This window comes from Onychomys torridus, chromosome 1, assembly GCF_903995425.1.
Source record: "Onychomys torridus chromosome 1, mOncTor1.1, whole genome shotgun sequence".
NCBI lineage: Eukaryota > Metazoa > Chordata > Mammalia > Rodentia > Cricetidae > Onychomys > Onychomys torridus.
This window is the reverse complement of record NC_050443.1, coordinates 123373247-123399577: the sequence shown is the minus strand read 5'-3', so window position 1 is coordinate 123399577 and position 26331 is coordinate 123373247. Positions and strand designations below refer to the sequence as shown.

Sequence of the window (26331 nt, the reverse complement as noted above, 5' to 3'; positions counted from 1 at the left end):
ACAGAGGCAGGTGGATCTCTGTGAGTTCGAGGCTAGCCTGGTCTATATGAAGAGCTCCAGGATAGCAATGGCTATATAGAGAGGCCCTGTCTCAAAAAATGAACAAATAGGGCTGGAGAGATGGTTCAGTGGTTAAGAGCACCCACTGCTCTTCCAGAGGTCCTGAATTCAATTCCCAGCTACCACATGGTGGCTCACAACCATCTGCAATGAGATCTGGTGCCCTCTACTGGCCTGCAAGCATAGATGCTGTTTACATAATAAATAAATCTTAAAAAAAAATAATTAAAAACAAACCTTAAAGAAATAAACGAATGGAGAAATGATTGAGACTTCTGGCCTTCACATGCATGCACACACATATATACACATACCTCTTCCACATAAATATTTTACACACACACACACACACACATACACAGACAAAACACAAGGAAGCATCATGCTTATAGAGGCCAGTGACCGTCTGGTATAATTCTGAATCCTAGGCCAGCCCTCTTGGGAGCAGGCTAATTCCATGGTACCTGCTCTAGCTCCCAGCTCTGGAGCGTGCAGAAGTACCCCAGACTCCCTCATGGCCCTCTCTTTACATCTATCCTGAGCCCAGTGGTCTGGCTCTTCACCTTCTGCCACTCATGGAGCCTTTGTGCTACCCATAGGGGCCAACCGCCTGACCTTGGAAGATGCCAATATTGTGCAGCCAGTGGGGCTGACAGTGCTGGGCAGACACCTCTACTGGATCGACCGCCAGCAGCAGATGATTGAACGTGTGGAGAAGACCACGGGGGACAAGCGGACTAGGGTTCAGGGCCGTGTCACCCACCTGACAGGCATCCATGCCGTGGAGGAAGTCAGCCTGGAGGAGTTCTGTATGTGAGAGGGGACAGAATTTGTGGTGGGTCCCTCGGGGGGGAGGGTGACACTGCTTATGGACTCCTGAATCAGCCCTGCTGAAGTCAGATGGGCTGCTAGTGCAGGAGCCATGGGCCCAAGGAGGTCATGGGCTCAGCACTGAAGGCCAGTATGTGTCCAGGTAGCTCCTCTCTGCCGTCATTTTTGTTTGCTGCTGAACAGAAGTCCCCAAGCCTGTTTTTTTGTTTTTGTTTTTTAGTTCTGTCTGTCTGACTGTCTGTCTACCTAACTACCTATCTACCTACCAATCCCAACCTATCCATCTATCCATCTCTGTCATTTGTCCATATCTATCATCTGTCTCTTTACTTTTAAGATACTTTCTCTCTAGGTAACCCAAGTTAGCCTGGAATTCTTGACAGTTCTCTGGCCTTAACCTCAGGTGCTGGAATTCCGTGTGTGTGTGTGTGTGTGTGTGTGTGTGTGTGTGTGTGTGTGTGTGTGTGTGAGAGAGAGAGAGAGAGAGAGAGAGAATGAGAGAGAGAGAGAGAGAGAGAGAGAGAGAGAGAGAGAGAGAGAAAGAAAGAATGAGAGAGAGAGAGAGAGAGAGAGAACACGAGAGAGCGTACATGTGTGCATAGCTGTGTTGCTCTTGGGTCTGATGAGGCAGGCAGGGCACATTATAGCTATGATTGTATGATGAAACAAGGCTACATGCTTCACGGAACCCAAACAGAGGGAGAGATGGGTTCCCACTGCCTTCTTTGAAAACATACTCCCAGTGTTCCAAAGACTCGCCACTAGGCTCCAGCTGTTTTGTTTTTTCAGTCCTTGGGATTGAATTCAGGTCTCTCATGCATGCTGCACAAGTGGTCTACCCTTGAGCTACATCTCCAGCTAGGTCCCACTCTGAATGCCTCAGTGTCCCTGTCTTATCAGCCGCTCAAAATCCCTGATTTCCCCTCTTGCCCCAGGAGCACACTCTGCTTTCTCAGGGTTCAGAACTGGGGCTGGTCCCCCCCCTCCCCTCCGCAAGCTACTTATCCTCCATATGGTCCAGGCCCCTCACTCCAGGCCCTTGGTGCCAAGCAGGTCTGCACCTGGAGCCTTTCTCGGCTCCCTGTCCTCCCATCCCTCCATTGGCTTCACTCCTGCTACCTACTAATTCTGCTTCCAGATATCAGCTTTCCCCTTGGCTGTCCCTTTGCTGGGACTATGGTGGAATCTTCTGCATCCCTTGTTCATGTGTGTTCAGCTTTTAACAATGTGATAAAATGTTGTCATCTATAAAATTCATGCTTAAATCACACGGTCCCCCCTCAAATACCCTTAAAATATTTTTTATTTATATGTATATATGGTGTGTGTGTGGATGGGAGCATGCGTGTTATGGAGCATGTGCAGGTCAGAGAACAACTCTGTGGAGTTGTGTCTCTCTTTTATCCCTTACGTGGGCATCCTAGACACTTTTCCTGTTGCTGTGATAAATAGCTTGACCAAAAGCAGCTGTGTTTAGGTGACAGACAGGTCACAGTCCATCACTGAAAGAAGGTATGGCAGGAACTCAAGGCAGGAACTGAGCAGATGACATGGAGGAACACTGCTTAGTGGCTTGCTCCCATGATTTGCTTAGCCTGCTTTCTTATACCATCTAGGACCACCTGCCCAGGCATACTGCCCATTTCCTACATTCAGTAATCAAGAAAATGCCCCAGAGACATGCCCCCAGACCAGTCTGTTAGAGGCAGTTCTTCGACTGAGGTCTCTTCCCTCTGCAAATGACTCTAGTTTTTGTCATTGAGAAAAAGCTAACCAGCACAGTGGGTTCCCAGGGTTGAACTCGGGTGGCCAAGCTTAAGCAGCCAGTTCCCTCACCCTCTGAGCCACCTCTCTGGCCCTATCACGATGTTGTAAGTAAGTTTCTGATTTTGTGTTGGATGACATACTTAGCTTGGCTGCATGCTTGTCATATCAGCATGTCTCCTGTCTGCCTCACAGTAATTCTACTCTGTGAGGAGGAGGGTGGTCTATGCTCAGTTGCCCGTCTCATGCAGCTTGGGTTGGTTGAGGCCAGAGCCCTTTACTTATTCATGTGTGGTTTTCCATAACCCAAATCTGTAGAATAACATATGGAATACAAGTTCTTTGGGGAGCAGGGAGGTTAGGCAATCTGCTCAAAGCTGGGTTGAGCTCTGAAGCAGGGAATTAGCCACCTGAGTTGGATAGCAGCAGGTTTTCTGTCCTCTGGGTCACTGGGATCCTGGGGAAGTGAGCTCTCTGAACAAATTGTTCCTACTTAGTCAGTGTATCTGCAGATATAGGGTAGAATAGCCTCATTCTAGCCAGGCACGTTGTGCACACTTACAATCCCAGCACTCAGGAGGCCAAGGCAGGAGAATCGTAGCAAATTTGAGGTCAGTCTAGTTTAGATAATGAGTTCCAGGATAGCCAGAGCTACATAGTGAGACCCTTTCTCGGTAAACAGAGCTAACAGGATATCTCTGTTGTCCTGGCTTCTTGCAAAGTCACAGGCTGCTAGATGTCACAGGCCTTCAGAATGACCATGGTGTAGTTGGAATGGCGACAGCTCTCGCCTGATAAGGTCCACAGAAAGCCAGGCACTATCCCTGTCTCCTTATAGCTGGTGGGACAGAAGAACCAGGTAGCCTTTCGTGAGCCAGGGTAAGGACTGGAATGTCCTGTGGAGACCTAACGGGAGGTGTACCAGGTAACTGAAAGGACTGGATGGCCAGGCCAGGGCCCTAACAGGCTCCCCTAGCAGCCCTGGCGTGGACCGGTCTTAGATCACTAGAATGGGCTGGAGCTGAGCAAGCAATTCTCAGGAAAACCACAACTTAGGGGCAACCAATCAGCAGGTGCCCCCCAGCCTCCTGCCGGCTTAGTAGGTGCCCCCAGGTCCCTTCTGCTGGCTCAGCAGGCCCCCAAGCCCCTTCCGCTGGCTCAGCAGATGTCCCCCAGACTTCTGCTAGCTAAAGATAGCTCTTCCTACTCTCTCATCAACAAGCCCATATACACTAGACCCCACCACCACCACTACCACTGGGACCCTAACCACTATAGCCTCCCACCAATCAACTACCAGACTAATCTTTCCTCTACCAGTCAGTACCAAGATTAATCCCTCCTCTCTGGAATTCCCCTAATTCTGCTTAAAAGGAGCTTGCAACCCCCCTTCGGGGTCGCTATTCCCTGCCCCATCATGCTGGAAATAAACATTCTTGCTAAATTGCATACATGAGTGTTGGTCTTTCTTGGGGGCTTCTCTCGGACGCCAACAGTAACAAGGACAGGGAATTCTTGGGTAAGCTCCCCTTCAGTGTGCTTTCTTTATAGGATTCTATCGCTAAACTATGTCTGAGACCCCTGCTGCCCACAGAGCAAAGCCACAGAGTAAAGCCTGACAGAATGGAGTAGCTGCAGCAAACAGGCTGTCTGGGAAAGTGGAAATGATTGGCTTTGTGGTATTTAACAGAGCAGGCTTGCTGACCTCTGCTGTGAACTCTGACTGCCTCGATTTTAAAACTGCACAGGCCTGGCCTGGCATCTAGAAGCACATACCTGCAATCTTGCCTTCAACCCCCGGGGATCCTGAGGCAGGAGGAGCTAGCGTTAGAGGCCAGCCTGGAATAGAGTAAGACCTCTTTGAGAGAAAACAAGGACTAGAGAGATGACTTAGTAGGTCTGAGTGCTTGCTATGCAAGCATGAGATTCTGAGTTCAGATCCCCAGCACCCACATAAAAAGCTCAGCGTGATCTGTAGCCTCAGCTCTCTGATGGGTGTGAAGGATTATTGGGGCCAGCCTAGCTCAGGTTCAATGAGACTGTGCTTCAAGGGAACAGAGCAGAAAATAATGGGATGCCAGCATCCTTTAGTTTCCTCTGTGTGTGTACACAGATGTGTAAATCCCCCCTACGCGTACTCATGCACCACACACATGAAGCTAGACAAAAATCTGAGCCTAGGGATGGGGATGTAGCTCCCTTAAGCCCTGGATTCAATCCCAAGGCTCAGCACCTGCCCATCTTCTGTCAGTGTACGTCTCGTTAGGTTTAAAGCACCCAGATCACCCACCGTGACCTCGCTTGAGAGTCCTTCCCTTATATCTGCAAAGGCTCTTCTTCCAGTGAAGTTCCTGCTTACGGGTCATAGGGGTCAGGACATGGGCACAGACTGTAACAGAGAACCAGCAGACAGACAGTGTAGAGCCATGGTGGGAAGGCTAGGGCTAGGAGACAAACGGGGTCTACTGTTGTTCAAAGTCTGTAACTGCTTCCAGATTCTGTGTTTTCTTTCCTTTTAAATATTCCATTCTTTGAGAATTTTATACAATTTATTTTGATCCTCTTCATTCCTACTCTTCCCCGGAACTGTTCCCTGACCCACCCCACCTACATACCTACCTTTTTAAAAAATGTTATCTTTCTGAATAACCCATCAACTCTTAATTTGTGCTGCCCATATCATATACTTCTAGCTGTGGGACCATCCATCCACGGGGTCTGGTTAACCTACCAGAAGCCACACCCTTACAGTGATCTGACTCCTCCCCAACCCCCCGGGAGCCATCAACTGTCCATAGCTCCTCAGTTAGCAATAGTACTTCAGAGTGATGCCTCAGTGTTCCAGTTCATGCTGAAATGTGACTGGGTTGATCTCAGGGCCGGCAACATGCAGCCATGTGTTCACAGTACAGCAGTGCTACCAGACAGATTTTTTTTCAAAAATAGTTTTTATTTTGATGTGCACTGGTGTTTTGCCTTCATGTCTATCTGTGTGAGGGCATTGGGTCTTTTTGAACTGGAGTTATAGATAGTAGTGAACTGCCATGTGGGTGCTGGGAATTGAACCTGGGTCCTCTAGAAGAGCAGCTAGTGCTCTTAACCACTAAGCCATTCTTCAGTCCCAAGACTTGTTTTACTATGTTTCCATATTGTATTGATCAACCGGGCTGCTGAAAGGATCATGTGGGATGGTCTTCTGTAGGCGTCTGGCCCTCCTCACCGTCTGCACACAGTGAGCTCTGAGGAGGATGGGAGTGCCTGGCCTGATTCTATCCTGTTTTGTCCCTACAGCAGCCCATCCGTGTGCCCGAGACAATGGTGGCTGCTCCCACATCTGCATCGCCAAGGGTGACGGAACGCCGCGTTGCTCATGCCCAGTCCACCTCGTGCTCCTGCAGAACCTGCTGACCTGTGGTGGTAAGTGAGACCTTGATGCCTTCTGTTGGGACTTTTGAGTAGGGAGCCACCTCACTGCCCTGCATGCTTTACGCTGACAGTCCCTGTGGCCTCTCACCTCCAAAGCAGTCATTTCTTTACTCATAGCCGACCTCCCCCTTTTTTGTTGTTTTGTTTTTTTGAGACAGGGTTTCTCTGTAGTTTTGGAGCCTGTCCTGGAACTTGCTCTGTAGACCAGGCTGGCCTCGAACTCACAGAGATCCACCGGCCTCTGCCTCCCGAGTGCTGGGATTACAGGTGTGCGCCACCACCGCCCGGCTTCTTCCCCCTTTATCACTTGTGTGTGTGCTTTTCCTGCATCTAACAGATTTTAATAAGTTGTACCTTAGTTTTCCGATCTCTAGATGAGTGTGTGTGTGTGTGTGTGTGTGCGCGCACATGTGCTGTGGAGGCCAGGGGTTAATCTAGGCAGTGATTTCTCAGGCATGCACCTTGTTTTTTTAGACAAGGTCTTTCACTGGGAACTGGAGCTTGACACGTAGGCGAGGCTGCCTGTCCCATGGCCCCAGAGAACCTCCTCTTTCTGCATCCCCAGCACTGGAATTATGAGCATGTGCCAGCACAGCTGGCTCTTTACACCAGGTGCTGGGATTGAACTCAGGTCATCCGGCTTGTGTGGCATGTACTGATCCCCACCCTGGTAGTTGAAATATTTTAAAAAATCTTGAGCGACATCTTCTTCAGCCATGTATTGTTTAGAAGTGTGTTGTGAGGTCCAGGTTGGCTCAATGGTAAGTATTCTTGCCTGGAAGGATTAGTTTGGTCTCTACTTAGTTAGGAATGTCCCAGCTATCTCTGCTCTGATTTCTCCTTTAATCCCACTGTGGTCTGAGAGCTTCCCTTGTGGGGTTTTTGTTCTTGAAATATAATGAAGTGCTTTATGGCTGCTATGTATTCTGGACTCTGTCTTGGTGAGTGTTTTATGTGCCCTTGAGAAGAAGGGGGATGCTGTTGTTGTCAGGTGGAATAATCTAGAAAGATTGATTAGATCCAGTTGATTGATAGTACTAATCAGTCATCTTTATCCTTCCTGACCACTTAGTCCACTGTCAGTTATCGACAGGGTTGTTGGAGCTTAGATTTTAAATAAATCTTATTTAAAATTTTATGTGCATAAGTGTTCGCCTGCATTCATGTCTGTGCACCACATGCCTGCAGCGTCCATGGGAGCCAGAAGAGGGCATTATGTCCCTTGGGACTGGTGTTATAAGCAGTTGCAAGCTTCCAGATAGGTGCTAGGAACTGAACCCTGGTCTTCTGCAAGAGAAGTCAGAGCTTTGAACTGCGCTTAACATCTGTGTAGTCCCTGCAGTAACAGATTTGTGCTTCTGGACCCCCCCCCCCCCCCATAGTCTTTTTCCCTGGGCTGCATGGTTGTTATGGTGGTGTGTCATCTAGAACCAGCTCAAGGACTGGTTCTGACCTCTAAGATGCGTGGCCTTCGGATAGACACTTGTCTTCTGTGGCCCCAGCAGCTCAGGGAATGGCCTGGCTTCTCTTACTGCCTGACACATCAAACCCTAGATTTTGGCCAAGAGCAGAGAGACATCTTGTGTCTTTACATTCTCTTTCACTTCTGGTGACTTACACAGACTTGTGATCTGAAGGTGTTGCTGTTGGCTCCCAAGGGTGCCTGAGCCTTCCTGCCTAGGGAGGGGCAATGTACCCAGGCCTGACTCTCCGCTTGGGAGCATGTGCTCCTCGGTCGCTACCCCACCATGAGACTTCAAGTCCCTTCTTTTGTTTTCGTTTGTTTGGTTCCCATAGTCCAGACTAGCCTTGAACTTTTTGATGTAGACAAAGTTAACCTTGAAGTCCAGATCCTTTCCATCTCCCAAGTGCTGTGATTACAGGCATGTGCCTTTACACTCAGCTTGAGGCTCTTTCTTCCAGCCTGAGAGATGTGTGTCTTTACACAGACACTTTGCGGTCTTTAAGGCCACTTGTCTGGTTCTGGGATGAAGGACTTGCTGAGGTTCCTAAATGTGAGCCCCGTTTCAAGACAAGAGCCAGGCATGCGGGGCCTAAAATGCTGCAGTGTTTCAGCAGCACAGCCCCGTCACTCCCTGTGTGTGGTCTGCCCTAGCCCCTTGTCTCTTCCCCATAGCCCTGTCACTCACTCATGCAGTGGTACCTGAGTGTAGAGAGGGGGAGATAGAGGCTTCGAGAAGCCAAGAAACTCCTCAAGTTTTCCACCCTGTTTTACTGTGTTAGATGTCAATGATTGCTGCTTAAATCAAAAGTTCTTGGAGCTGGAGAGATGGCTCATAAGTTAAGAGCATTGGCTGCTCTTCCAGAGGTCCTGAGTTCAATTCCCAGGAACCACATGGTGGCTCACAACCATCTGTAATGAGATCTGGTGCCCTCTTCTGGTATGCAGGCATACATGCAGGCAGAATACTATATACATAATAAATAAATGCATCTTTAAAAAAAAAAAGTTGCCAGTCAGTCCATGCTCTTTCCCATAGAAAAGAGACATGTGGGGCCTCAGTGGGTAAGAACACTTGCTCTGCAGGCATGAACACCTGAGTTTGTATCTCCAGCAGCCGTATCAAAACAGGTGTGGCACCTGTAACCCCAGTGCTATGAGGAGAGAGGCAGAGACAGGAGTGTCACTGGGGTTGCTGGCTGCCAGCCTAGCTCTAGGTTCAGTGAGAGACCTTGTTTCAAAGGAATAAGGTGGAGAGTGATAGAGAAGGATGCTATCCATCTCTGTGTAGGTGCATGCACCATACACATGCACAAACGCTAGAAAAAAAGAGATGGTTTGAGGATGTAGAACACATGAACAGGGCCCTGGGTTCAGTCCTTAGCACTGTGTAAAACAAATTTGGTGGTGCACACCTATAATCCCAGTGCTCAGGAGGTAGAGGCAAGAGAATCAGAAGTTCAAGGTCATCCTTGGATACTCAGCAAGTTTGAAGCCAGCCTACTACTGAAAGCCAGCCTCACGGTTTCCTGCAGTTGTGTGGCTCACTGGGCAGAACCTGCGTGACTGTGGTCTCCTCCCATCCCCCAGAGCCTCCTACCTGCTCCCCTGATCAGTTTGCGTGTGCCACTGGTGAGATTGACTGCATCCCTGGAGCCTGGCGCTGTGATGGCTTCCCCGAGTGTGCCGACCAGAGCGATGAGCAAGGCTGCCCAGTCTGCTCCGCCTCCCAGTTCCCCTGCGCTCGAGGCCAATGCGTGGACCTGCGTCTGCGCTGCGATGGTGAGGCCGACTGCCAGGATCGCTCTGATGAAGCCAACTGCGATGGTGAGGCCCTCCCTCCCCTGACCACCCTGGCTGCCATCTCCCACCCGGGCCCCGCCAAAGCCATTTGTCCTTCCCTCCTTATACCAAGCATGAGGCTCCATCTTGCCTTCCTCAAGTAGGAGTGCTAGAAAACAGCTAAATAGGCAGGTCCTCTTGATGGGAACAAATGAAGTGAGTTTTAGGCACAACCTGAAGAAATGCTTCTTCATGATCCCTCTACCCTGCTGGTGCCATAAAGACAGGCTGAGAATTTGTCTCATGTTTCCACATTTGGTAGCAATTTCTCCAGAAACGGAAGGTAAATCCAGTAGTCAGCTAGGTGTTGCCATGGCTCACACCCTGTTACAGTCTTATCTTCAAAGGCAGTGTTGGCCCCACTTGGACTACTTTGACCAGCAAGATCTTCATAGATACATAACTATATACTTTTTGTTTATTTGTTTGTTTATTTATTTTGCTTCTGAGACAGCGTCTCCTGTAGCCCAGGATAACGTTGAGTTTGTTATGTAGCTAAGGATGGCCTTGGACTTTTTTTTTTTTTTTTTTTTTTCTGAGACAGTTTCATTATGTAGCTGTGGCTGTCCTGGAATTCACTCTGTAGCCCAGGCTGGCCTCAAACTCACAGAGATCCACCTGCCTCCACCTCCAGAGTGCTAGGATTAAAGGCATTTGCCACCACTGCTGGCTGGCCTTGAACTTCTGATTTTTCTGTCTCTACCTCTTTTGAGTGCTAGGATTATAGGCGTACACTGCCACAAGTCATCTGTGCTATGTTTAGGATCAAACCTAGGGCTTCCTGCATGCTGTACAAGCACTCCATCAACTGAGCTACATTCTCAGCCTTTTCTTTAAGAACGCGTGCGTGTGCATGTGTGTGTGTGTGTGTGTGTGTGTGTGTACGTGCACGCGTGTGTATGTGTGCGCGCACATGCGTGTGTATGAGTATGTGCGAGTGAGTGTGTGCGAGTGTGAGTGCACGCACACGTGCGTGTGTATGTGTGAGTGTGTGCGTGTGTATATGTGTGTGCGTGCGCGCATCTGTGTATGTGAGTGCGTGTGTGTGTGTGTGTGAGTGTGTGTGTGTATGTGTGTGTATGTGTGTGCGTGTGTGTGTGAGTGTGTGTGTGTGTGTGTGTGTGTGTGCGTATGTGTGTGTGTGTGTGTGTGTGTGTGCGCGTGTGTGTGCGTGTGTGTACACCATGTTGTGCTAGTGGAGGTCAGAGAACAGCTTGCAGATGTCAGGTTTCTTCTACCGTGTGGGTCCCAGGCATTGGGTCATCAGGCTTGGCTGTAGGCGTCTTTGTCCACTATACCAGTGGTTCTCAACCTTCCTAGCAGCAACCCTTGAATACAGTTCCTCGGGTTGTGGTGACCCCCAACCATAAGATTATTTTGTTGCTCCTTCATAACTGTAAATTTGCTATTGCTACTGTTATGAATCTTGATATAACTATCTGACATGCAGGGTATCTGATATGTGAGCCCTGTCAAAGGGTTTGTTTGACCCCAAATTGAGAACCTCTGCACTAAGCCATCTTACTGGCCAACCTTTAATTAAAGTTTTTTAAAATTCAGTTTTATGTGTATGTGTGTTTTGCCTACATGTATGTATGTGCACATGTTCATATCTGGTGCTCTCCAAGGACAGAAGAGGGTTGCTGTGGGATGTTCTGTATGTGTTGGATCAATTGGATCTGGAGTTACAAATGATTGTGAGCTGCCATGTGGGTGCTGGGAATTGATCTCTGGTTATCTGGGAGAGCAGCCAGTGCTCCTAACTGCGGAAATGTCCCCAGCCCTCACTGGCCCTTCTTTAGATTTTTCCAATGAAATATGTCTCCCTTGCACTTGACCCTCTGATACTGTACAGACAGTACAAGTGACCTGTAGTGTCCTTGGTCATCTGCCATGTGTTTTCAGCACCATAGGCAGATCTGTCACTGAGCCGTTCCCGTGTCACTCTTACTATCTCTGCCCAAAGCCACTGGGTGATGGTCTCGATGACTGAGATGCTGTCTGCCACTGTCCTCCATCCTCATTCGGCAAGAACTGCAGGACACGAGGTCTGGAGTGACTGTGGTGGGTTTCTCCGTGTGGCTGTGAATGGCTTAGCTGCTCACCAGTGCTCTGAGGGATCTGGTGGAGGCCATGGGCCAGGAGTTGGCACATGTGCCAAATCCAGCTAGCTGCCTATGTCTGTAAATCAGGGTACATTGGCATGCCTGGCTGTACATGTGGACACTCTTCATGCTAGACAGGGGAGTTGGGTGGTTGGTTGCAGAGCCAGTGGTAGTGTCTAGTTTCAGAGTGCCACATGTGATCAGTTCGGAATCCATCCCTCCCTCGTCCCGCTCACCTGCCTCACTCCTCCTGCTGTGAGATATACCACCAATAGCAGGTGCTGGCCCCCCACTTCCAGGAAGGACAAAGTGCCCTTGTCTCCTTTCCTAGGTCAGGTACCTGGGGCATGTCAGGAGAGGGTCCAAATGGGTGGTTGTGGGAAATGATGCCTAAGCACCAGCTATTCCTTAAGGTGCTGTAACTCGGCAGATTTCCCTGCCCACTCTCCTCCCACGTTAGAGGAGATGGTCTTGGTCCCCACAAGTGCAACTTCCACCTTCGTGCCCCAGCCCCCCTGCACTGAAGAAATGACATTCCTGCTGACTCTACTTCCAGCCCCATCTGCTTGGTCCTGGACCCCAGGTTGTTGGTTCTTGCACTTCACTGTCTCTGACTCAGGCTACATGCCTCCTCGGGCAGGCTGGCGTCAAGGTCTCTTCCTTACCATTATGTTCATGTCCCTCTTCTCTCCAACACCGACAGACCTTGGAACAGGGGTTGTGCTGGGGTGAGATGGATTCTTCCATGAGCTCCCTAGCTGGGTCCTAGAAAATGTTCTTCCTCTTGGCTCCAAATTTGGACCCAGACCTTTGTGGTTGGGGCCAGGCACAGCTGCTGCCCTCCAGCTCCTCTGAGCACGCCTCTTTCTCCTGCACAGCTGTCTGTCTGCCCAATCAGTTCCGGTGCACCAGCGGCCAGTGCGTCCTCATCAAACAGCAGTGTGACTCTTTCCCTGACTGTGCTGATGGATCTGACGAGCTCATGTGTGGTGAGTGCTTCCAAGCAGGTCCTCCAATGGCTTGGGGTCTGGTGTGGAGGTTGGGAGGGGCTGTGGGACCTGAGGCACCTGGGCAGTTTCATTTAGTGACTGTTCTAGCTCTGTTTCTGGGGCTGTGATGAAATGCCCTGAGAAAAGCAACCTGCGGAGAACGGGTTTATTTGGCTTCCATCAGTTCCAGGTTCCATTCCACCACTGTGGGCGGGTGAAGCCGAGGCTTGACGCAGCTGATCACAGTCAAGAAGAGAGAATGAATCCACAAATGCCTGCTAATCAGCTTTCTTATACCATTTAGGACCCAAACCCAGTAGTTGGGGGTCTTTCCACATCAATTAATGTAATCAGGACAGTTTCCCACAGACATACCCACGGGCCAACTTGATCTAGACTATCCCGCGCTGAGACTCTCTTCCCAGGTGACCCTAGATTGTATCAGGTTGACCACACTTAGCCATCAGAGAGAGGCAGCAGCTAGACACGGAAGCTGAGCTGTGGGGGTCCTAACTGAGGATGGAGTTCTGGCAAGGCCAGGAGGAAGCACAGAGACAGGCCCACTGGGCAGTCTGCCTCACTGAGCTAGTGTGCCTCAGGCCTGAGTAGCAGCCACACTTTTACCACCAGGACCTTACTTGGTACCTACCATCTGCCCCACAGCCAGGAGCCCTGAGCTTGCATGTGGCCTAAGAAAAGAAAAATGTGTACATTTTACACATACTACGTATATGTATATGTACATATGTATATATATGCCATGCATGACCCTTGAGTAATGTGGACTAATGCCCAAGCATGTAAGCATTAGTGCTAGATAATAGGTGGTCCAGGGCAGTCTGGGAGCGTTTCCTAAAGGCTGTCAGTCAGATAGGAAGGAACTGGAACTGGAACTCTAGGGAAGATGTAATGCTTTTCTGCCTGGGGCTACTCCATTTACCGCATGGGGACCAGAGCTTAGCCCTCTACTGCTGGAGAGGAGGGCATATTGGGAGAAGGAAATTTCCTCATGGACTCAGAAACCATCACAGCTTAGATGCTTTGGGCACTGACTCTCTAGTGGCCTGGCTTAGATGACAGAGTTGGGGTTGCTGCTGTCCCCTTTCTTCTTCTGGGCACGTGCCCCATCTGGTAAGATCTGTACATGGGCTGCCATAGGCCTGATGTGTTTGGTGACACTTCCCATTTTCAGGCTCCATCTTCTGAGACAAAAGCTTTTCCCCAGCTCTTTCATTTTGTGGTCAGTTAAGGAGGAATGGAGTTGATGTCTTTGGGAATGTTGGGTCCCAAGGTAAATACACTTTTGCCAGCTGAATCAGGGACATGTCTTTCACACTCTGGTGGCCTTACAATTGGGATGATACAAGAGCTGCTCTGCCTCCAATAGACACCTATAGACTCGTACCCAGCTGTTCACACCTCACTCTAGATCACCCCATCCAGCTAGCTCTCTTACACCATGACATGGGCTGACTCGGTAATACTTGCTGCCAACCTCCACCAAGCGTGCTGCTGGGCAAAGCTTGTGAGCAGAGTCCAGGCCATTGGAAAAGAAGCAGAGAAAAGGGGCGAGCCCTCTGGCAGGCCCAGGAACAGCAGGCAGTGGTCCAAAAGTGAGCTGTATCCCATGTCCCTAGCTCATCTGCTCCTTCCTGCAGGTCCTAAGGTTTAGGCAAAGGCAACCCCCCTAGGGCTCGCAGCGTGCTCTCTGTGAGATGCCGTCACTTTGGAGTTAATGTGAATGATCTCTCCAACAGAAATCAACAAGCCCCCTTCAGATGACATCCCAGCCCACAGCAGTGCTATTGGGCCTGTCATTGGCATCATCCTCTCCCTCTTCGTCATGGGCGGGGTCTACTTTGTCTGCCAGCGAGTGATGTGCCAGCGCTACACTGGGGCCAATGGCCCCTTTCCCCATGAGTATGTCAGTGGAACCCCTCACGTGCCTCTCAACTTCATAGCCCCAGGTGGTTCACAGCATGGCCCCTTCCCAGGTAAGGACCCTGAAGTGTTGTTCTCTCTGTAATGGAGGTGGTTTGGTTGGGTTGTCTGGGAAGAGCCTGGAGAGCCACCCACAGAAGTACAGTTTGTGTGTGCAGGTGCCCAGGGGGGACACTTTCCGCTTCAAATCCTACTAGTACCTTGGTGTACCTACCTTTGGGCCTTCTGAGGGCTGAAAGTGCCTTTTTACCCCGGGGCCACAATGGAGACTGTCCAAACCTATACAGCCTTGGCTTCCTCTCTCCTGACCTAGTCTGTCTTCCTTGAACTGCAGTGTCCAGAGGTTGATGTGACCCCTGGTTCATCTTGGGGGTAGAGGGCAGGACTTGCCAGGGGCTGCAGTGATATCACCATCTCAGCATTTTTGGTATACCTGGGCTCTGCCTGTGTGGTATGCTCTGGATTCAGCCCCTGCAGGCTTCCCAAGAATTACAATGAGTCTGCATTTTTCTGTTGTTGTTGTTTATTTGTTTGTTTTTCAAGACAGGGTTTCTCTGTGTAGTTTTGGTGCCTGTCCTGGATCTCGCTCTGTAGACCAGGCTGGCCTCGAACTCACAGAGTGCTGCCTACTGGCTCTGCCTCCCGAGTGCTGGGATTAAAGGTGTGCACCACCACCACCCGGCCAAGTCTGCATGTTTTATAGAGACCTGGATAGCTCGCCCCAGATAATAGCCAAAGACCTGCAGGAGGTAGAGACAGTATCAGCTGGGACACATTCACCTGAGTCAGAGTTCATGGGCCTCAGGACCCCGAGGTGGGAGTTTGCTCATTCTGACCTGCCTTGCCTTCCCCACAGGCATCCCGTGCAGCAAGTCCATGATGAGTTCTATGAGCCTGGTGGGGGGGCGGGGCAGTGTGCCCCTCTATGACCGAAATCACGTCACCGGGGCCTCATCCAGCAGCTCGTCTAGCACAAAGGCTACGCTATATCCACCGGTGAGTGAGACAGGCGGGTAAATGGGTGACAGTGGGAGACTCCCATCAACGCTGGCTCTGGGGACTTCCTGGATGGAAGATCTTTCTAGAGCTGGCGATTCTTCCAGAGAGCAGTGCTGGGTGCTCCACTCTGCCTTTTGTTTTTCTCACTGATGGCATTGTTTCTGTCTAGAAAAGGCTGGCTATCAAGAAGGTCTGTAAATGATGTATATACAGAAAGGGATGTGGCTCAGTCATCGAGTGCCTAGCATGTACAAAGCTCAAGGATCCATCCCCAGTTCAACACAGACTGGGGCTAGCGGGTATAGAGGTGGAGGCAGGAGTATAGGAAACCCAGGGTCATCCTTGTTTACACAAGGAGTTTGAGATGCGTGTCTTCCTGTCTCAAAGACCAAAATAACACCCAGCTGTGGCAGTACATACTCTTAATTCCAGCACTCAAGGGGCAGAGGCAGGAGGATCTCGATGAATTCAAGGCCAGCCTGGTCTACATAGTGAGATCCAGGACAGCCCAGACTACATAGGAAGACATTGTCTAAACAAACAAACAAAAACAATCAAACAAAAATATCAAAGACAAAACTCAAAGAAGAAAAGAAATACAGGAGCAGCACTCTCCTCTAGTTCCACAGTGATTCCCTGGACTTTCTGGCATCCAGGTAGTGCTCTCCCTTCACTGTGGTCTACCATGCCTTGCTGGGCCTGTGTAGCTCAGGTGAAAACTTCCTCACACTGTCCCTTCCGGGAATATCTGTGCTTCTCCACTATGACCTCAATTTCTTGAAAACAGATGATTGTCTCCCAAAGACACACAACCAGGCAGGATGATTTTTGTGGCCAAAATATTCTTTGGAGCTTTCACCTGAGTAGGATAGGGGGCTGGCTCTCTCCCAGCCACACCCTGTAGGGAAGAGATTGCAGAGAATGACTGACCAACCCTCTCCTGTGACCGGATGCCCTCCCTGAGGCAAGCTGAGGAGGAACCCTGTTTCCAAGACTGCAGCTTCATAGTGGCTTGCTGAACCATATGATTCTGTGTGTACTGCTTCTCCCATACCTGTGGGGACACATGCCAGCATCCCCTCCCCTGCAGATGCTCAAAACTGCAGATAGTGTCAGACATACACACACACACACACAGGTTTTTCCCTGTGCACGCAGACCTGTGATCAAGTTTAATTTATATATTAGACACAGTTAGATGTCTGTGACTTACTAAGCCTGAATAATCATAATAATATCCTGCAGTAAGTTATTACAGGACTGACAGGATGGCTTAGCTGGGGAGGTGCTCGCCACCAAACCACGTGGTAGAAGAAGAAAGCCTATATTCCCTCAAGCTGTCCTCTGAACTCCACACGCTATAGCACGTGTGCCCAGCCCCCCCATGAAGAAAGAGATGTAATAATTTCTTTATGAAAGTGTTTCTGGGTGGTGGTGGTGCCGCCCACCTTTAATCTTAGCACTTGAGAGGCTTAGAGTCAAGACAGATATTAGTATTTTCAGGCCTAGGTTAGCTATGGCATCAAACCCTAGAGGGCAAAGCCACAGTGAGAGACACAGTAACAGTGTCCTTGGAGACCTTGGCGCTGGACTGTGTGCTCCATAAGCACTTTGCTTCCCTAGTTCTTGTAGCTTACACAAAGGCAAGGCCAGCTCCTGGTGTCTCTTCCAGGGTCTCCCCAGGGAGCCCACATTGCCAAGGGTTCACCCCTCCCCTTCCGGGTGTCCCTTGTCTGTGTGTTCTTATCTTATCATGCCTTCCCTGGTCCTGGGCGGATGGGGTGGAGGACAGTGTTATCTCTGGGTGACAGGACAGGAGCTGAGTCTTCTGGAAGCTCCAGAGCCTACTTTTAGGGGCCAGCTTCTGGAGTTTAGAACACTGTCTGTTCTTCTCGCACTGTCTGCAGCCTCACGTGACCATTTGGCTGGCACAGAGCTACCCTCTTTAATTTACCTTCTTGTGAATTAAAGTCCTGTGCTAAGTGGGCTGAGTGTATGCACTGCTTGGCGCAGTGGGTTCCCCAGGCAACTCCAGAGCCAGATCTTCAGAAGTGGCTCACTCAGCTTGCGTCCTTAGCACACTTACACTACAGTATTCAGAGAGCTCAGGAGAACGGAGGCAGAGGAGCCCAGGCCTCAAGCACCTCCAGGAGGCACACGCCCTGTGAGTTCGCTTGGCATTGTTACTGTATTTTGAGACTGGATCTTGCTGTGTCACCCACCGTGGCCTTGAACTCACCTTCCTGCCACAGCCTCCCAAGTGCTTGAGATTACAGACGTGCACCGCCACTCCCAGCTTTTGTAGGAGGCTTTTTATGTGTGTTCTGAGTGGTGATGTATGGGTTTGTAAAGTACGAACTTGAAGTATGAACTTAGTTTTCTCTGTCAAGAAGGAGGTGCTCTTTTGGTTTTTTCTCCTCAGTCTTAGGTCATTGTAGATTTGTGTCCAACTAGGGGTAACACCTCCCACCCCTGGGTTCTCACATGGTCAGAGGTTGTGTAACTGAAGTCTAGTGTAATCTGGACACAGACTCGATCATTTGAACATGGATTTTTACCAATTTACATGTGTGTTTTTATGAACTCGAAAGGCTTATGAAACCCCTCACATTGAGGCTAGTTGCCAGGACAGTTTTAGCTGGGCATTGTGGTCCATGCCTATAATCCTAACACATGAGTGGCTGAGTCTGAGTACTGGCATTGATATGACACCATCCTGGGCTAAATATTTACAGCCTGTCTCAAAAGTAAAATTCAGCAAGTCTGTGTACACCTTTAATCCAGTACTCAGGAGGCAGAGATATACGGATATCTGTGACTTTGGAGTCAACCTGGTCTACATGAGTTCCAGGTCAGCCTGGTTTACATTGTGAATTCCAGGCCAAGCCAGGGCTACATGGTGAGACACTGTCTCAAATAAATAAACAAGTACATAAATAAGTAAGTAGAATTAAGTAAAGTAAAACAAGTTAGTCCCTGAAGAGTCCACTCCGAACCTGGCCTTTTGCTGGTAGCAATGTTTACCTAGCACCCCTGTGGCGGTGTGCTCAGGGTGCCCTGTGTACATTCTACATTAGTGCATCCTTAGGACGAGTGTGCATGGTAGCCACAGCCTGGCTCATTCCTCAGTGGGTGCAGATGAGAGTCCCCTGGCACTATTTCTTCCATGTCACAGGTGGGGTCACTGGGAGCTCAGTCTGAACGTTTGAGTCTTGGCACCTATCTGGGTGCCTTGGTCTGTCATTTGGACAGCTGTTGCTACAGGGGGCAGTTCCCCTTCCTGCCAGCAGAGGGCCACACTTGCAAGGCTTGGTGTCAGCTCTCCACTCGTCTCTGCAGGCTTAATGTCACAGAGGGAATCCCTGACACAAGCAACTTGAAGGGAGGTGTGGTTTATTTTACCTCAGGGCTTCAGCTTGGAGGTCCTTGGAGAGGGTAGAAGAAGTGCTTCATGAACTAGGAAGCAGAGAGAAAGGGGTACGAGGGGCCGGGATGTTGTGCTTCTTCCAAGTCGGCCCTGTGCTGTACCTTTTGCCACCTCCAGTGCCTTCATACTTCTTTTCTTTGGTTTCTCAAGACAGGGTTTCTCTGCGTAGCCTTGGCTGTTCTAGACTTCTCTCTGTAGACCAGGCTGGCCTTGAACTCACAGCCTGCCTCTACCTCCTGAGTTCTTGGATTAAAGGCGTGTACCACCACCTGCTGGCCCTATTGTTTTTCATCTAGAAATCGATCCATTGACTGGGTCACAGCACTCAGGATCTCATCAGAGACAAACTGAGAAGCGCCTCCCATCAATTCCCAGCAGGGCACATTCTCACAGTTCAGTCTGTTTTCTTTTTCTCTCAGCCAGGGTGAGTGGCAGTGCAAAGCTCCTTGAGAAAGGAGTGGGGCCATTCCCTCATCATCCAACCCCTGTGTAGGGAAGAGCTCCAGCAGGGACTTGGGGCATCCTGAGTTGGAGCTAGGTCATAGGCAGTGGCAGGAGGTGCAGGTGTGAATGGCAAGTGCCATCAGCACCAGGTTCCCGAGGAAGCCGAGAAAGGCACACGCACAGGCTGGTGCACGCGCTGGGTCTGCAGAGATAGCAGCAGGGGCGCTGGTGATGCAGGAGACCAGGGCTCTTGCTGACATCCCTGCTTAGTGGTCATGGCCAAGCATCTGGTCATGGTCCTGGGCTCTCTTCTGGCCAGCAAAGTCGTGCCTGAGAAGAACAAGGACAACTGGGTTGAAGCACTCTGTCCCCATGCCTCTGACCACCGTCACCTTCAGGGAAGATGGCTGATGCCCCCCTTCTGTTCTCTGAGTTCACTAGCTCTAGAAGGTCTGGGGACCAGGGGCTGAGAACAGAGCCCCGGACCCCAGGCTGGCCAGCTGGAGGAATGGTTCAGCCAAGGGAGGCCTGGAGTAACCCCTGCTTGCTCTCCTTAGATCCTGAACCCACCACCATCCCCGGCCACGGACCCTTCCCTGTACAACATGGACATGTTTTACTCTTCAAACATCCCAGCCACCGCCAGACCATACAGGTAGGCATCCATCCCTGCCTTCCATATGTAGGGAAGAGGCCCTCATCTTCATCCTTCATAGGGTGTGTCTCAAATTTAATTATTTGTATGTGCCTGAGGAGGCCAGTGGCCTCCCTTGGAGCTGGAGTTCCAGGCAGTTGGGAGCTGCCTGATGTGGGTGCTGGGAATCAAACTTTGGTCCTCTGCAAGAGCAACACGTGTTCTTAACCACTGAGTCAACGTTCTAGCCCAAGGGATGATTTTTTTTTCTCAAAACAGTGGTCTATCTGAGCCTGGGAACCCCACAAGCTGGTTCAGCCTGACCCTGACTCCCAAGTTACCTATATTGGGGGTCTCAGGCCAAGTTCCATGAGTGAGAGTGCTGTTATGAGCATTCCTAATCTTGGGGTGATGTAAATACATACCCTGACCCTCTTCAGAAGGTCCCAATGATAAACCAGAATTCCCACCAGGGAATCAGTGAGTTTATTGGTCTGTCTTAGAGGAATATGGTGACACTCCCACCCCTTCCAAAAAAAGCTGCCACACCGGAAAGTCTTTTCCCAGCACAGATGACAGTGGCATAGATGGAGTTTCCTTTCAGAAAACCTTCCTGAGAGCCCAGGCCGAACACAATTACAGTAGGATTGCATACAGATGGCTGGGAGGTTCAGAGGGAGCTATAGGCGAGGGTCCAGTGATCTCTCTGGCCCCTTTTCCTGTGAGGAAATATGGGTAGTCAGCAGGACCGCAGGGAATGGGTCCCTGTGAAGGGACACAACCGCTCTGATGAAAACGGCTGGTTGTATTGCTTGGAGAACCCACATTCTACAGCAGAGTGGCCACAGAATGTACAGGAGAAGCAGGATCCAGGGCCACTGCTGCTGTCGCTGTCGCTAATCCGAGAGCCTAGGGTATAAGGCTGGGCATAACTAACAGGGCCACCCTCGAGGTACTCTGGGCCTCAGCCCCAGCCGAGCTACCTGCCAAGGCAGGTAGAGAGGGCCTGGGCCCATCTAGCATGGAGACCACACAGCCTCCCTGCCTTGGTCCCTGGCCTACTGGGCCTTTCAGGATGGCCCTGCCTGCCATCTACTGGCCATTTCTGGGAACTCTTGCACTGGGCTTGTCCCAGGCTTGCAGTCCCCTCTGCATTGCTGCTCAGGGACCTGCAACGGCTTCCTAATGTCAAAGTATAACATGTAGCCTGCACTGCCAACCCTGCGTCCCTGTCTGCCACTGACCCCAGACTAGAACTATCCATGTCTGCAAAGCCAGTTCCCCAAGTCTCCCACCTGCCTACCTTTGCTCTGGATCCCATTCCAAGGCACTGTCCTTTCCATGGCCTGCCTGGGGGAGCTGAGTTCCATGGCTGTGTGTCACCACTCTTTCACCTCCTGTTCCTGCTCACAGTGACCCCAGCATGGTGGGTCCAGGCTGAAAAGACCATGATCCCCTACTTTGGTGAGTTCAGGACACAGAGCCCGACAGAGTTTCTGGGCCACTGCTGGATGTAGGCAGCCACCAGGAGGCTGGGAGATGTCACCAAGGTCAGGATGCTTTAACTTAAGACATGGCTGTTCCAGAACCACATATTCTGAACAGTCACAGAAAGGAGCATTGTGGTCAATAGCTATTAAACACTTTCTTCTGTAGGTACTTAACGCTTCTAGTATGTTCCACATAGAATCTTACTTCATCCTTGCAAGCCTCTTAAGAAGTAAGGCTGGGGGTTGGGGATTTAGCTCAGTGGTAGAGCACTCGCCTAGAAAGCATAAGGCCCTGGGTTCGATCCTCAGCTCAAAAAAAGGAGCAAGGCTAGGAAGATTCTTTGTCACGCAAGTGTTAGGAATGGAGTAAAAGGCCACTCATGCTGGAAAGCCCCAGAGCCGGGGAGGCAGAGGCAGGACCCTGGAGGCTTGCTGGGCAGCCAATCCAGCTAAATGGGTGAGCTCCAGGTTCAGTGAGAGCCCCTGCTCCAAAGGATAAAGTGGAGAAAGATGGAGGCAGACACTTGAGTTCAACCTCTGGCCTCCATACACATGTGTGCATGCACCCTCACATGTACATATGAATATGCACACACATACCCAAAGCAGGGGTGTTTCCTTTTGAGAAACGGAGGTTTGGAGGTTCAGTGAGCTCCTCCCAAAGTCAGCCAACAGGTTCTGCTGACCTGCTGTCTGGAAAGGGGTCAGGGGCCTAATTCTTACCAAGCCTTGGCTGTGGAGGCAGAGAGAGAGAAAGAGAAAATGAATTCCAGGTTATGCCACCCAGCAGGCCTTACCCCTGAAAGCTCGCTAAGGACAAGCAATTGAAGGGCCTTGTACACGGGGCCAGGCACACCTGTCAACTTCCTCTTTGTTCCCTCTAGGCCCTACATCATCCGAGGCATGGCCCCTCCAACGACACCTTGCAGCACAGATGTGTGCGACAGCGATTACAGTACTAGCCGCTGGAAGACCAGCAAATACTACCTGGACTTGAATTCGGACTCAGACCCCTACCCGCCCCCACCCACACCCCACAGCCAGTACCTGTCTGCAGAGGACAGCTGCCCACCCTCGCCTGTCACCGAGAGAAGCTACTGCCACCTCTTCCCACCCCCTCCATCCCCCTGCACGGACTCGTCCTGACCTTGGCCGCCCACCCCAGCCTCGCTGCCTCCCTGTAAATATTTTTAAATATGAACAAAAGAAAATATATTTTATGATTTAAAAAAGAAATATAATTGGGATTTAAAAAAAATGAGAAATGTGAACAGTGATGGGGGTGGGCAGGGCTGGGAAAACGTTGTACAGTGGAGAAAATATTTATAAACTTAATTTTTTAAAACATAACTGCCATTCTTTTGTGCCCTGTGAGTATTTGAGTTGCCTGTTCCCAAAGAATGAATTTCACTCCAGTAGATGGCGGTTGTATGGTGTCCTCCTTGCATGGGTAACCCTCTATCAAGCCCCCTCAGGCAGAGACAGGCCCATGCATAGGATGAGCCAGTGTAGTGAACTGACCAACGACCTGTACGGAGTATCGTCACATTCAGCTCAAAGCCTTGAGGCATTTCTTGTTTTGTAGTGGACCCTGCATGCTGTGTTCCTGGGCTTCAAGCTGTGTTAGCATGCTGGCTCATCCTCGTGCCAACTGTGAGGACCAGAGGCTGGGACGGCCCAACTGACCCTTGGATAGAGCTGTGAGCTGTACTCTGCCAGACTGTAGTTCTTGTGGTCATGTCGTTGACAGTGCCCTTTGTGCTCAGCAGAATCTGAGCTCTGTCTACATGTTCATGTGGGTAATGCTGAAGAACAGAGAGGCCTGGTCTCTGTGTGTGGGGGCTACTATCTATGACAGGCAGGTCATGAAGTAAGTTGTGGCATGGAGTGTAAGGTAGGGGGAGTACTCTTGAAGTGTCCTGAAGGTCAAAGGGGATAGATATAGGCAATGTCCCATCATATCAGCTTCAAGCTTGACCTCAGTTGTGTGGGAGAGAGGTCCAAGAAGGACCACAGTCAGTTTTGGGTGTGGTAACACCCATGTGTGAACTGAAAGAGAAAATCTTGGGGTCTCTGGCCTTCCAACAGAGTCCTGAAATTAAATCCTGACCTACTCCAAGGGGGTGGAAGTGCAGAGGAGCAAAAGAAGCTGAGGGAGGGGATGCTCCCAGCAGAGGGGCCTAGGGAACTGCAGGCACCCAGTTTTACTGGAACATACCAGAGTTGCTCCCCTGGCCTATGACTGCTCAGGAGTCCCTCAGGATGATGAACAGCATGGTTGTGACAGGCAGACTGACTTGCTGGTTCCACTATGGAGAGCTTGGCCTGGTGGTAGAGGCCTGCCTGGGGTCCTCTGTAGACAGGGGCAGTTGGGATTGGATCTTGTAGACTTCTGTTACTGGTGGGCCTCTTAAGGGTTCTATGCAACAATGCCAGAGGAGATGGCCCATGGCTGGGCTGGTCCTCGGTAGTACAGAGGTTGTGACCTAATAAAGCCCAGAGGTAATGGAGAGGTGTAAGTTTGAAAGGACTGGAAGCCAGAGGGGCACCTGAACTCCTATGCCTAAAGGCCGGATCTCCTGCCACCAAGTTGCCTATGGGGTCCAAGCTCCCAAATTGCTGGCTTTTCAGTTGGGCCATGCACCCCAATGCACTCAATGAACTTTACCTCCCAGCTTAGTCTCTCTGACTGAGCTGACAATGCCTGCATTGGGGGCGGGGGCAGCAAGCATCTTGGTTTCCCTCTGCCATCTATGCATGCAGCCCAGGGTCAGGCAAGGGGCGGGAAAGGAAGAACTTGGGCTGCTGGCCCTGGCAGCCTGTCTGAGCAGGGAAAGGGTGAAGTCACTTTCTGCAGTCCTCTCCTTCCCTAGTACTGTGGGCAATACTGTCTGCACATAGAGCAGGCTAGGGTACCGGGTCCCTCATAGGGTTATTGCATGCCTAAGGATGTTGGCTGGTGCTCAGAGGCCTCATCTCTGGCCCTTTTCCTGTTTGTGTGGTTAGCTCGGGGAAGCTAGGAACCAGTCCAGTCATTACCTACTAGGTACCAAGGCAGGGTCAGGCTCATGCAGGGTCCTGCATTTATATTATCTGCTTACTGGGAGCCTCTGATCAGATGATTGGGATCCTCCTTATTCTTTGAATTTTCCTGGGAGGACATGAATATCATCTCTTTATCTCAGATAAGGCATTGAGGGGAACCAAAGAAATAATATAACCCATGTTGCCTAGTGAACCAGTGAGTTTGCTAGGGTTATTCACAGAAGTGGAGGTGATGCAAAAGCCCTGCCTCAGCATGGGCCACAACTCACTAATACTGCATCTCTGGAGCTCAGCTTGCAGGCAGCTGCTGGTTGGAGAGTCCTCTCCCCAGTTATTAAGTTTGTATAACCTTTGGGAGGGGTCTTTTGAGTTCTGTAAATTTCAGGAGCCTCCTGAGGCTAGTGAGTTTTGTTTATTTCTGAGTCTTGTAAGTTTCCTGTCCGTCTCAAATATTTCAGAGCTCCCTCCAAGAAGGGATGTTTTAATTTGGAGGAAAACAGTTGTGCGACACTTCCATCCAGTACTCGCCATCCATGGATTAGAGACATTTCAAAACTATGAGGAAGGCCCTATGCTGATGCTGTGCTCCCTCTGGGGTGCGGGGCGGAGACAACATCTGGACACTGAGACGAGTTTTTTTTTTTTTTTTTTTTAAGGAACTGGTATCAACAAGGGTTGACATTCACCTGGCTAACTTTGTAACAGCCTAGCCAGGTGTTCCCCTTTTGGTGTTGAGGAAACCGAGGCTTGGGTGCAAAGTGACTGAGGACCAGAATTGCTCCTATTCACTTGTCGTTTTCTGCCTTCCCTGTTCAACTGCTCCCCTCTTTGGTACCAGCCACATCTCCTCATCTTCCTCACACCTCCCTGAGCCCTTAGGAGTTTCCTATTGGGAATAGCCCCTCCTTCAGCAGACCTGTTCAGAGTATCTCTTCTCCATGAGAGTGTGTCTACGTTCTGTCCTGTGTCCACAGCCACCCTGAGCAACCGAGGCAGTGTCCATCTTGAGCGGCTAAACAGAATCTGTGTGACCAGGTCTTGGGCATTTTGGAGGATTGATGGGCTCAGGTTCCAATCTGCTTACTCCTCTCAAAAGATGGGGGCTGGAGTCTCACCCTCCAAACCCCTCACTGGTTTCCTGCTTGTGGTCTGTTGTCGATCCCATGTCCCCGTCCCCCCCCCCCCTCCCCCAGTGTGTGTGTGTGTGTGTGTGTGTGTGTGTGTGTCTCCTTTTTACAGATTTGGCAGCTACCAGCCATCCTTTTAAGGGAAGTCCTGCTCCTCCCCAGCCCTCACGCTGTGAAAACAGGAGGGCAGGGGTTGAACTTCAGGCTAAATGGATGACCACTTAGGACCCCTAGGAGACTCTGGGTTCCCCTCTTGAGCCTCAGGGTTTCTTGACCTGACCCAGCAACAGCCTGGACGAAAGGCTCCTGGACAGCAGCCCAGGTCCTTCTGGACCTTGTCCTCTGCCAGGGCAGTAATGGCCTGATTTCATCCCCTGGGTCTGTGTCAGTAGAGAGTGGAAGGGTGTCTTTGTTCTGTTGGAACTAAACCGATTTAAAGTTGTAATTGAAAGAGGCAGCACTCCTCACTGCAGTATATGGCAGGTATGTTAAAATGTCCTTCGTGAAATGTTTGCTTTTAAATTATTACCTCAAGAATTAAAGTCAGGCAGCTCTGGATTTGTTTCTAAAGTTTAAGGAGTGATGGTCACTGTTCATTCCACTCCACTTTCTAATGACCATGCTTTCAAAAAACCTTACATGTGCGTTCTTCAAAAAGGACTGGAAAGTGAACCATTAAACACCAGAAAGCAGTGGGGTGAGGAGTGTGGGATGGGGGAGAGGGGTGGAAAAGGAGAGGGAGAGG

General features: G+C 50.4%; 1 protein-coding gene across 1 annotated transcript in view; it reads left to right on the top strand.

Moving 5' to 3' along the window:
* The window catches only part of Lrp5 (LDL receptor related protein 5), a 104402-nt gene extending 81758 nt beyond the window's left edge, over window positions 1–22644 (top strand). Inside the window, exons 17-24 of the mRNA XM_036177974.1 lie at window positions 660–869; window positions 5947–6072; window positions 9134–9370; window positions 12369–12479; window positions 14237–14473; window positions 15277–15416; window positions 19848–19945; window positions 22299–22644. Of these exons, the coding sequence (XP_036033867.1) occupies window positions 660–869; window positions 5947–6072; window positions 9134–9370; window positions 12369–12479; window positions 14237–14473; window positions 15277–15416; window positions 19848–19945; window positions 22299–22560 (1421 nt within the window). The 3' untranslated portion in view covers window positions 22561–22644. The remainder of the gene's footprint in view (window positions 1–659; window positions 870–5946; window positions 6073–9133; window positions 9371–12368; window positions 12480–14236; window positions 14474–15276; window positions 15417–19847; window positions 19946–22298) is intronic.
* Window positions 22645–26331: the final 3687 nt, after the last annotated feature.